General features: G+C 34.8%; 2 protein-coding genes across 2 annotated transcripts; both read right to left on the bottom strand.

Annotated features, from left to right (window-relative positions):
• Positions 1–1,305: 1,305 nt before the first annotated feature.
• LOC117972744 (olfactory receptor 52E4-like) lies at positions 1,306–3,877 on the bottom strand. The gene is made up of 2 exons (XM_059030430.1): positions 3,750–3,877; positions 1,306–2,520 (listed from the first exon to the last, which is right to left on the bottom strand). The coding sequence occupies exon 2, from the start codon at positions 2,493–2,495 to the stop codon at positions 1,557–1,559; it is 939 nt and encodes a 312-aa protein (XP_058886413.1). The 5' UTR covers positions 2,496–2,520; positions 3,750–3,877; the 3' UTR covers positions 1,306–1,556.
• Positions 3,878–9,209: 5,332 nt separating this feature from the next.
• LOC117406263 (putative olfactory receptor 13C6) lies at positions 9,210–11,631 on the bottom strand. The gene is made up of 3 exons (XM_059030577.1): positions 11,504–11,631; positions 9,480–10,088; positions 9,210–9,294 (listed from the first exon to the last, which is right to left on the bottom strand). Exons 2-3 carry the CDS (start codon positions 10,061–10,063, stop codon positions 9,210–9,212), a joined length of 669 nt encoding a protein of 222 aa, XP_058886560.1. The 5' UTR covers positions 10,064–10,088; positions 11,504–11,631.
• Positions 11,632–12,892: the final 1,261 nt, after the last annotated feature.

Here is a 12,892-nt window from a genome sequence, read left to right as displayed (position 1 = left end):
ATTTTTGGTTAATATTTGTGTACTTAATAAGATACTATTATTGGTTCAACATTCCTTGTGTCTAGTGTGTGTGTGTGTGTTCGTAGTAAATCCTTGACCATCATTTCATTTAAAATCACCCATTTAAATTACAAGTTTCTTCTTTGTATTTTGATTGTTGTTGAATTAGTGTTTACATCCATGGAGAAATTATACAACAATGAAGGAGAACATCATTAGTGCATTGTCAAGGAACTGGATATCCTTGGGGTGTGTGGTTTTCTGATATCGAGTGAAATGCAGTATGATGAAATGTCATTCAGAATTCGGAACAGTACTGCCTCAACACATGATGACTGGTAGTGTTGTGTCGCAACAAAAGTGTTGTGTTGCCCTACAAGAAATCTAATGATGGAACAGCTGCAGGGTATTATGATTTCTCTTTTGATGCCATATCCATGTACTCTGTAGCAAATAAGTACATTCTCCATCCTTCAACAATTCATTGTTTAGTTGTTTTGAAACTGTGTCTTGAATGTTATATTATTATTTTATTATTAATTTCTTAGCAGACGCCCTTATCCAGGGTGACTTACAATTGTTACAACTATGTCATATTATTTTTTTTATATACAATTTATACAGTTGGGTTTTTACTGGAGCAATCTAGGTAAAGTACCTTGCCCAAGGGTACAGCAGCAGTGTACCTCACATGGTATTGAACCCACGACCCTCCAGAGTCCAGAGTTCTAACCACTACTCCACACTGCTGCAATTACGTATTTATCTGAGGCACTGTTAGACTCTTGATATCTTTAGAGAATTAATTGTAGCCAATCAGTGAATCTCCAGGTGCAACATTGGCTGTTGTTGTTAGGATTCATTACACTGTAATTGCTTGTTGTCCATGTTTAATGATATTCCATTGGGGTTCCATGATCCATTCACTCTGAATCTATGCTTGGAAGATATGAAATCAGAAACAAGAGTGTTTTTTTTACAGTTTCATTACCTTTTTTTTCACCTTGTGAATACACAATTCATATTTTGGTAACGTGTCTGACAGGTTGAAGCTCAGCTATTTTTTACACGACTCTTTATCTGGGATCCCCATTTTGTTCAAATGTACCCTATTTGTGAGGCATGTTGCACATGGGCATGGGGTAACTGTGTTGTGGAGAACACAAATCCAGGTTAGCACTGCAAACCTTTGTGCCTGTAAAACACAAACTGAATTGAAGATAAAAAGATAAATCATCACATCAATGTTGTGGAAGAATAACGGTTTGGGTTTACACAAACACAACTCATTTCATTTGGATTGCCACATTCTTTATTGTCTCATCATAAATGTACAATAATATTAGGAAAATAATAATAATACATAAATCTATTGATACAGAATCCAACAGCTAATATTGTATATCCCAGTGTTTCTTCCCTGTTTGCTTTATTATATCTATTTTAAGAAATATTAATGAACCGTTCGTATATATTTATTATTCATTAAATTGATGTACTCAAGTAAATTAAATATAGGCTTTAAAAACTGAATGTTGCATAATGCACCACCAGCATCATTGATTTGGTAGTATTGTATTATGAAAACATTTTAAAACATTATTCCGAATTTCCTTTGTATGAATTCCATAAATGATAGGATTAACACACGGTGGAAAGGTCGCAATTAACACCCAGGTGATTTTCCGTGCATTTGGGTTGACATTTTGAAATCGCTGCATAATGATGGTGAATAAACTACATAATTCAAAAATAATATAGACAGTTAAGTGAGTAGCACATGTATGAATGGCTTTGCTTTTACTACTGCTTTGCCTTTTATATAAACATGTAATTAGTATTCTAATATACGTCCAGACAATCACCAAAAAAGACAAACCGCTTATAAAAAATGTAATAAATAAGCCATAAATGTTATTTACAGTCGTGTCGGCACAAGATAAAAGAAATAAAGCTGCATTGCTACAATTAGCTTCCGTTATCCGTGATCTGCATCTCGGAAGCCTAAGAGTAAGAGCAAAGAGGATTATTATTAAAATGAGTGTCCCTCCCCAGGCAAGGGAGCACAGCTTCACCAAAGTACTAGTTGTCATTATGCTGTTGTATCTTAATGGGTCACAAATTGCAATGTATCTGTCATAAGCCATTACAGTCAATATCAGATGAGCTGCTGCAGTGTAGAAATGAATGCAGAAAGCCTGAACGACACAAGCTGCATATGAGATATATCTAACCTCTGTGAGGAAGTCTGCCATTAATCTAGGCATTAGTGCTGTGCTTCCAATCAAATCACAAACAGACATATTACATAGCAGGAGATACATTGGCTCGTGTAGATTCTTTTGAAAAACAATAACAGAAAATACTGTAACATTGCCAATAAAAATAACCAGATATACTGCCAATGTTAACAGAAAAAGAGGGTGAGCAGCTTCAGGAGACACAATGAAGCCCCCTAAACTTAACATGGAAGAGTCATCGATGGTGGTGTTCATCTTGTCCAGAAGAGCTATTTGTAGTCTGGATAAAGAAAGGGAAAATGTTATTGGAGTTTTTACCTTATAGAGCAGTGGTCACTTGCTTAATCCTGTTTTTATTCATCTGTGTTACTGTACTTTGGTTGGTTGAAGTAAGTATGCTAAAGCCAACACTGCGCTGCCTGTAAGTGCATTAACTCATTTGTCTTTTACTGGCAAGTAATGCTTTAATATTACATAAAACTATGCAATCCATGTTATCACGATGTATTGAAAAATGAATTTAGTACATGAGATTGTGAACCATTTATAAATTGTCATTGGGATATTATATGTATTTGTTACTTTGGTTACATGATTCTAACATACATAGATTTTATTCATTGTCTTGTGTTGTCTTATTGGTCTGCTTCAGAGCCTTCACAAATAAAAAGTACTAAAGCCTGCCTTCCATTCTTTACAATTACTGCAGTTTGTTGTAAATATCTTGTAGACAGCTCTTTAAATCACTTACATGGAATATTCTCCATAAAGCATAGGAGTTTATTAAAAACTAGAGCAACACTTTACCTGAGCATGAATGTACACACTCAGTTTCCTTCATACACAGAGATTTAACTGAATAGTAAGCATGCAAAATCCTTGAAACCAGATATGCCATGCAATGCCATGCTATTGTTTTTTTAGAGGCAGTAACTTAACATAAACCGATTCTTGTACGCTCGTGTTTCCTTTTTTCTTCTTTTTAAACATTATTATTATTATTATTATTATTATTATTATAATTATTATTATTATTATTATTATTATTATTATTATTATTATTATTATTATTATTATTATTAATAATAATAATAATACTAATAATAATAATAATAATAATATTTTTATAAGTTTGACTCTAGTCATTTTCTCCTACCACCATGCTATGTTAACTTTCTGCATTACAAATAATTCGATTCTATCTAAGCATTAAACCTGTGTTCTATGCTGCTTATAGAAAAGGGGTCAGGTAGAGACCTCGTTCCTATAACACAGTAAATGAATGGAGAGAGAAAATCATGACACTGAATAGTCAGCATTATGGCAGATAAACAGGCTTGAATCTCAATCATAGTGTAAATAAAGTATGGAAAACACAGATGGCAACATCAAAACATTAAGAGAAAGTTGTTAAGATAATGAGAGGTAAGATTATGTTTTAAAGCTTAGTCATCACTGCCTCAATACACATAAATATGACCTCCTCTGTGATATTATAAAATGTCTTACCTGGTGTACACAGGTCTTGAAGTTCCTTCTGAGATTCACAAATTCTAGTCTCCTTCACCAGAACCCACCTTTAAAAAGGCAGTATATCCACTCCCATTGCAGCATTGCCATGGAATCCTGGTACGTAAACCTGTAGTAAATCCACATGGGAGTGTCTTATGAATTGCATCATATTTCAGTTCACCTAAGACACTTTCTACCAAATTACATAGGGAATAGCTGATGTGGAAAATAATTCACAATTGCAGTTAATTCACAGTTGTACTTCACTGTATAAGGGCCCTTCACTAATTCATTGTTTTCAATTTCTCAGATAGAGAAAAATGACGACATTAGAAACCTCACTACTTCATCCAACATTTATGAAACTCCATATTGTAGATGACTGCAGGGCGTTCAGAAATGAAAAATATGGAAATTTAAAAAGATAATAAATTAATATATATATATATATATATATATATATATATATATATATATATATATATATATATATATATATATATATATATATATATATATAATACATATGGAAATTAAAGATTTGAAATGGTTATAATACCAAACCTGTTTACCAGTCACAATAAAACCCTGCACCTCAGAAAGTTGTGTAGTATCAGACAGTAATGACTGAAATTAATTACTTATAAACCTGATGGAATGTTGGAAACAGGCTCAGCCAATTAGGATGTAGGATTGCCAGTGTAATAACTCGCTGGTAAAGGCCACTACTGTACAAAAGTCTAGTCACTAATGCATGTATCTGCCACAACTGTAATTTCTGTCAAAGTAAGGATGCTGTGTTATACAGTTATGAGAGACCACTCAAAAAACAAGATTTTAAACAGATAAATAATGTACTTAGTTCACTACATGAAGGGAGTCCTGACTTAAACAGATTCCTGCACGGGTTTTAAAGCCGATAGGTTCACATAGTGTGGCTGCAAAACAGGTAGACACCAGCAGCAAAGAATTCAGTGCCAGACAGTTATTGTATTTCAGAATAAGTTTTTTGGGGGGGGGGGGTGATTATGTGATATCGGACTGGTTTGTTATTTTGGTGAACATGTAGCATTACATCAGACTGAAGATCCCGGTAGTCATTTATACTCAAATTGTCTATTACTCTCCTCTGCAAGAACTACTGCGAAAAGACAAATGGCTTATCACCAGCCTCGAACCTAAAGTATCTGTGTATTTGTTTTAAAATGAATTGGCAATATGTAACTTATGCACTTTGAGGAAATGAGGTGATGACTTTTAATCCATAAGGTTATATGTCACACTTCTTGTGTTTCTTACAGAAAATCCTTAACAGTGATTCTCGTGTGTGATTTATTATTTGAATCAAATTTTTTTCCCCCTAGTGGTAAAGCTAGGAACAAGGCCAAATGCAAAGTCTGAATTGTATTGATCTCTATCCAGTCTTTGATATTTTCTTTTTGGTAGCTTAGAGTTGAGCTATTTACCACATTTCTGGATCAAATAGTTCACATTTTTACTGTATTCTCAGATGATATTGATCCTCAGTACAGTGTTCACTTGTTATTTACCTCCTTTGTGAATTACCAAATTTAGAAATAATTCAGTTTTTTCTTTTCTTGCTGTGACAGGGTAGCATCACGGTCCAGGCTGGTTACCGTCAGGAATTAGACCCACAGACAGAAAGCTGTAGTTTTAAAGTGCTGTTGCACACGTTATTAAACAAAAAATGCGGCCCGAGGGCCAAAATAAAAGGTTTAAACAAAAGAATAACCACGTGTAGGATGGGCATTCGCCTTCACTACACTGTTTGTCAAAATTACAACACAAACTCACTGCCTGCCTGAAAAGGACTGAAATTATTATTTCTGAGAAATAAACAAACCTATTAAGTTTTACAACCTCCAACAAACAAAGTGTTTTGCTTCCTTTTTATACACGTGGCCATTTTCCAATTAGCTCTCAATTACCTAATTGGAGAATGGCCACACCTGTGATTATTGGCAAGCACAGAATTAACCCCATCCCAGCCAACCTTACATTCCCACACACACTATTTATTAGGGGTGGGCAATGATATGAAAATTGTGTATCGATATCGTGCATATCTTCCAAAACACAGAAATATAATAACACAAGTGTAATATCAAACATATATAGATGTTTACAAGCAGTTTGACACAAGGAAACCATAAAACATCTACGACCCAAGCGGAAAAAGAAATTAAAAATCAAAGGACTGTGAGTTTTAAGAGGTAAGATAGACAAATGACCACATGTGAATAGCTACTTAACAGAGAGAAAAGACAATAAATATTCAAGCAAAACTAAACATTTTGCATTCCACATTGATTGCTAGACAAGGTGCTGTCACTCTGCTAAGAGAAGCTGCAACTCCGGGACTCTGACTGAGAAGAGGGCCCAAAAAGAGGAGGCAAGCTGCATGCGAGTAAACGACCAAGGGCAAAGAGACTGAGGCCCGGCGGGAGGACTGACATAAAACTTACAAAGACTTTTATCAGACAAACAAGTCTGAGTCTGCTGCCCTAAACCACAGTATCCAAAGAGACTGTGCCCTGCTACCTGCATAAAGAGTCAGAGGACAGAGCGGACGGGCGCTGTTGTTGATCCTATTTGGATTGAAGACTTTGTTGCAGATGTTTGTTAATCCTATCGGGGGTTGAAGACAGTTGCTGAGAGGAGAGCCTTTTTAGTGGAGACTTCAATAGATTGAGTTCCAAACCAGCCGACCAAGAGTCTAAAGGGGAACCGCTTCAAGGAACCGTTGAGTATAATTCTAGCTGCATTTTCCACTCATGGAACTAAATTAATTAATTGTGATACATTCACATAGAATTGAACTATTAATTGTTTGGTTTGCACACCTTGTGTGTGAAATAATATTTTGGTGAATCTTGGTGAAGTTAACTATGAGTAATCTACCTCATATTGTTGTATGAAGAATTTATTTTTGTGTGATCTATTCTAAGATTGTCTGCACCATTTCAGTTTAGGCTGCATGTGTGTGTGTGTGTGTGTGTGTATATTAGCAAGCTACTTGCTACGTCACAGCCTGCTGCTGTGTGTGTGTGAGTAGAAGCAGTGCCGTATTTCACTGGCCTGCTAGCTGCTTTAACACAAGGTGAGAGCTTTGACTTGTGTTTTATGCTTAGGAAACTAAGAGATTGACTTTCTGACACTTGTGATTTTTGTTTAATATTTGTGTACTTAATAAGATACTATTATTGGTTAAACATTCCTTATGTCTAGTGTGTGTGAGTGTGTTCATAGTAAATCCTTGACCATCATTTCATTTAAAATCACCCATTTAAATTACAAGTTTCTTCTTTGTATTTTGATTGTTGTTGAATCAGTGTTTAAATCCAAGGAGAAATTATAGAACAATGAAGGAGAACATCATTGGTGCATTGTCAAGGAACGATATCCTTGGGGTGTGTGGTTTTCTGATATCGAGTGAAATGCAGTATGATGAAATTATTATTATTATTATTTATTTCTTAGCAGACACCCTTATCCAGGGCGACTTACATTTGTTACAAGATATCACATTATACATTATTTCACATTATACAGATATCACATTATTATTTTACACACAATTACCCATTTATTCAGTTGAGGTTTTACTGGAGCAATCTAGGTGAAGTACCTTGCTCAAGGGTACAGCAACAGTGCCCCCACCAGGGATTGAACCCAGAACACTCCGGTCAAGAGTCCAGAGCCCTAAGCACTACTCCACACTGCTGCCCTGTCATTCAGAATATAAATGTCATTCAGAATTCAGAACAGTACTGCCTCAACACATGATGACAGGTAGTGTTGTGTCACAGCAAAAGTGTTGTGTTGCCCTACAAGAAATCTAATGATGGAACAGCTGGAGGGCTTCTGTGAGGTGGATTGGATACTACTTACAAAATATTATGATTTATTTTTTGATGCCATATATATATGTGGGAATGTTTGCTGCAGAGTCTATATATATATATTCTGTAGCAAACATGTACATTCTCCATCCTTCAACAGCAGTATTGAAACTTAATATCAACCAAACAAAAACCATGCTTACAGCACTAGTGTCGTATCTGTTTTCCCACAACTCCCTTATGAACAGGCTTTGTCTTTGTTCTCCAGAGCTCACGTCTTCTACTCATTGTTTAGTAGTTTTGAAACTGTGTCTTGAGTGTTATATTGACTTAATGATGCAATTACGTATTCATCTGAGGCACTGTTAGACTCTGGACATCTTTAGAGAATTAATTGTAGCTAATCAGTGAATCTCCAGGTGTAACATTTGTCACATAATGCAATACGCATTATGTTGAGCTGTGTCACTAAGCAGGACGCAACGTGCTCTCGGGACGGGGCTGGTGTTGATAAGAGCATGTTCAGATTTGAATGAGGATTACATAACTCGTTAATAAATGTGAAGTATGGTTTCAAAGTTAAACCTGTCTGAGTCATGTATTCCCAGAGCAATGTTCCTATCAATGTTCAATGTTCCTATCAATGTTCCTAACAGGAACTACAAAGACTGTGAAAACCCAGCGAGACCAAACGAACTGAAACAGCGGCCTAATGAATCCAGTAAGTCTCGTTCAACTGTGGAGCCACGAACATGACAACACTGGCTGTTGCTGTTAGGATTCATTACACTGTAATTGCTTGTTGTCCATGTTTAATGATATTCCACTGGGGTTCCATGATCCATTCACTCTGAATCTATGCTTGGAAGATAAGAAATCAGAAACCAGAGTGGTTTGCTGTGATATACATTATACTACGTTATGTGTAACAGATGTCATCTGGAGCATTTTTACAGTTTCATTACTTTTTTTTTTCACCTCATCAATACACAATTCGTCTTATGGTAACGTGTCTGACAGGTTGAAGCTCAGATATTTTTTACACGACTCTTTATCTGGGATCCCCATTTTGTTAAAATGTAACCTATTTGTGAAGCATGTTGCACATGGGCATGGGGTAACTGTGTTAGCACTGCAAACCTTTGTGCCTGTAAAACACAAACTGAATTGAAGATAAACAAGATAAATCATCACATCAATGTTGTGGAAGAATGACGGTTTGGGTTTACACAAACACAACTCACTTCATTTGGATTGCCACATTTTTTATTGTCTCATCATGAATGTACAACAATATTAGGAAAATAATATAATAAAAAGATCTATTGATACAGCATCTGATAGTTAATATTGTATATCACAGTGTTTCTTCCCTGTTTGCTTTATTATATTGATTTTAAGAAATATTAATGAACCGTTCGTATATATTTATTATTCATTAAACTGATGTACTCATGTAAATTTAAAATAGAGTTTAAAAACTGAATGTTGCATAATGCACCACCATCATCATTGATTTGGTAGTATTGTATTTTTAAAACATTTTAAAACATTATTCCGAATTTCCTTTGTATAAATTCCATAAATGATAGGATTAACACACGGTGGAAAGGTCATAATTAACAACCCAACCATTTTCCGTGCATTTGGGATGAGATTTTGAAATCGCTGCATAATCACTGTGAATAAAAGAGTGAATTCAAAAATAATATAGATAGTTAAGTGAGTAGCACATGTATGAATGGCTTTGCTTTTACTACTGCTTTGCCTTTTATATAAACATGTAATTAGTATTCTACTATACGTCCAGACAATAACCAAAAAAGACAAACCGCTTAGAAAAACTGTAATAAATATACCATACATGTTATTTACAGTCGTGTCAGCACAGGATAAAAGAAATAAACCTGCATTGCTACAACTAGCCTCCACTATCCGTGATCTGCATCTCTGAAGTCTAAGAGTAAGAGCAAAGAGGATTATTATTAAAACGAATGCCCCTGCCCAGGCAAGGGAGCAGAGCTTCACCAAAGTACTATTTGTCATTATGCTGTTGTATCTTAATGGGTCACAAATTGCAATGTATCTGTCATAAGCCATTACAGTCAATATCAGTTGAGCTGCTGAACTGTAGAAATGAACACAGAAAGCCTGAACGACACAAGCTGCATATGAGATATATCTAACCTGTGTGAGGAAGTCTGCCATTAATCTAGGCATTAGTGCTGTGCTTCCAATCAAATCACAAACAGACATATTACATATCATGAGATACATTGGCTTGTGTAGATTCTTTTGAAAAACAATAACAGAAAATACTGTAACATTTCCAATAAAAATAACCAGATATACTGCCAATGTTAACAGAAAAAGAGGGTGAGCAGCTTCAGGAGACACAATGAAGCCCTCTAAACTTAACATGGAAGAGTCATCGATGGTGGTGTTCATCTTGTCCAGAAGAGCTATTTGTAGTCTGGATAAAGAAAGGGAAAATGTTATTGGAGTTTTTACCTTATAGAGCAGTGGTCACTTGCTTAATCCTGTTTTTATTCATCTGTGTTACTGTAATTCGGTTGGTTGAAGTAAGTATGCTAAAGCCAACACTGCACTGCCTGTAAGTGCATTAACTCATTTGTCTTTTACTGGCAAGTAATGCTTTATTATTACATAAGACTATGCAATCAATGTTATCATGCTGTGTCTTGAAAAATGAATTTAGTATAAGAGATTGTGACCCATTGATAAACTGTCAAAAGAATATTCTATGTATGTGTTACTTTCGTTACATGATTATAACACACATACAGTATATTTTATTCATTGTTTTGAATTTCCTTATTGGTCTGCTTCAGAGCCTTCAATTCTAAACAAAAAAGTACTAAAGCCTACCTTCCATTCTTTACAATTACTGCTGTTTGTTGTAAATATCTTGCAGACAGCACTTTGAAAAATACAACTTGTTCATTTTGCTGATTTTATCAAACTAAAACCAAACAACTGAAGTACTTCTCTTGGTGACCCTTCACACACATTAAAGCTGTTTGCTTCTCAGTTTTAAATCAATACATGGATTGTTTTCTATAAAACAATAGAAGTTCATTAAAAACTAGAGTAAACTCTTTGAATATATGGCCCATCATTTCTTAACACTTTATTACTCTGTATTACCCTTTACCTTGGCATAAATGTACACACTCAGAGATTTAACTACAAAATGAATAGTAAGCATGCAGCATCCCCTTGAAACCAGATATGCCATGCCAAGGCAGTAACGTAACATAAACCTATTCTACTACGCCTCAGTGTTTCCTTGTGTCTCCTTTATTATTATTATTATTATTAGTAGTAGTAGTAGTAGTCGTAGTAGTACAATAATAATAATAATAATAATAATAATAATAATAATAATAATAATAATAATAATTAGTAGTCGTAGTAGTAGTATTTTGTATTAATATATATTAAAATAGATAATATTGATTTTTCTATTTCCCAGGCTTTTTATAAGTTTGACTCTGAAGTCATTTCTCCTACCACCATGCTATGTTAACTTTCTGCATTACAAATAATTAGATTCTATCTAAGCATTAAACCCGTGTTCTATGCTGCTTATAGAAAAGGGGTCAGGTAGAGACCTTGTTCCTATAACACAGTAAATGAATGGGGAGAGAAAATCATGACACCTAATATTCAGCATTATGGCAGGATAAACATGCTTTAATCTGTAAATAAAGTGTAAATAAAGTTTGGAAAACACAATGTCAACATCAAAACATTGAGAGAAGGTTGTTAAGCCAATCATAGGTAAGAATATGTTTACAAGCTTAGTCATCACTGCCTCAATACACAGAAATATGACCTCCTCTGTGATATTATAAAATGTCTTACCTGGTGTACACAGGTCTTGAAGTTCCTTCTGAGATTCACAAATTCTAGTCTCCTTCACCAGAACCCACCTTTAAAAAGGCAGTATATCCACTCCCATTGCAGCATTGCCATGGAATCCTGGTACGTAAACCTGTAGTAAATCCACATGGGAGTGTCTTATGAATTGCTTCATATTTCAGTTCACCTAAGACACTTTCTACCAAATTACATAGGGAATAGCTGATGTGGAAAATAATTCACAATTGCAGTTAATTCACAGTTGTACTTCACTGTATAAGGGCCCTTCACTAATTCATTGTTTTCAATATTTCAGTTTGTTTTGGTATACAAGTCAGATAGAGAAAAATTAGGACATTAGGAAACCTCACTACTTTTATCCAACAATTTTAAAAAGTACATAAATGACTATGTAACTTAAAGATTTGAAATGGTTACTGTGACAGGGTAGCATTACGACCCAAGCTGTTACCAGCAGGAAGAAAGACTCACTGACAAGAAATATACAGTTTAAGCACTGTAGTGCACTTTTATTAATCCTCAAAATGGGTACAGCAATTAAACAGGAACAAACAAACAGGGCATGACGGCCAAAATAAAGAGTTTAACAAAACACAACAAGGAATACATAGACCACACACTTACACTACACATGCCAGGCCGGGCCAGGCCGGGCCAAGCCAAGCCCCCCCCCACACACACACACACACACAAGCTATTTACTTTTAGGGCCAGAGTTGCAATAAAAACAAAAATGTTTAACAGTCGCAATAAAACCCTCCACCTCAGGTCAGTAATGACTGACGTGAATTACTTATAAACCTGATGGAATGGTGGAGTGTTAGGATGTGGGATTGCCGATCTATAATTCACAACTGTAATTTCTGTCAAAACAAGGATGTTGTATTACACAATTATGAGATAACTCTAACAAAGCAAGATTTTAAACAGATAAATAATGTGCTTAGTTCACTACATGAAGGGAGTCCTGACTTAAACAGATTCTTGCACTGGTTTTGAAGCAGATAGTGTGGCTGCAAAACAGGTAGACACTAGCAGCAAAGAATTAAGTGTCAGAGTTGTACAGAATCGAATAAAATAAATATAATAAATTTAAAAAAATAAATAAAAATAAATAGTTTTAATCAACAATTTACTGATTTTTGAGAGGAACTGAGGAAATGTAATTTTTGAATGGGAGATTTGGTGACTAAGGGCTTTACCATTATTTTGTTTTTCTTTCTAATCATTATCGGATTGATTTTATTATTATATTATGATTAGAACAATCCTTGCTAATGATAAAGCATTTCCTACAAGGACACGGACATATATATCATTATTTTATTTTATTTTATTTTAATGGTTAAATTCTGCTATTGTTAAAGTAAA

This window comes from Acipenser ruthenus, chromosome 9 (genome assembly GCF_902713425.1).
Source record: "Acipenser ruthenus chromosome 9, fAciRut3.2 maternal haplotype, whole genome shotgun sequence".
Classification (NCBI taxonomy): domain Eukaryota; kingdom Metazoa; phylum Chordata; class Actinopteri; order Acipenseriformes; family Acipenseridae; genus Acipenser; species Acipenser ruthenus.
The sequence above is the reverse complement of the archived record's forward strand: the minus strand, read 5'-3'. Positions and strand labels throughout refer to the sequence as shown.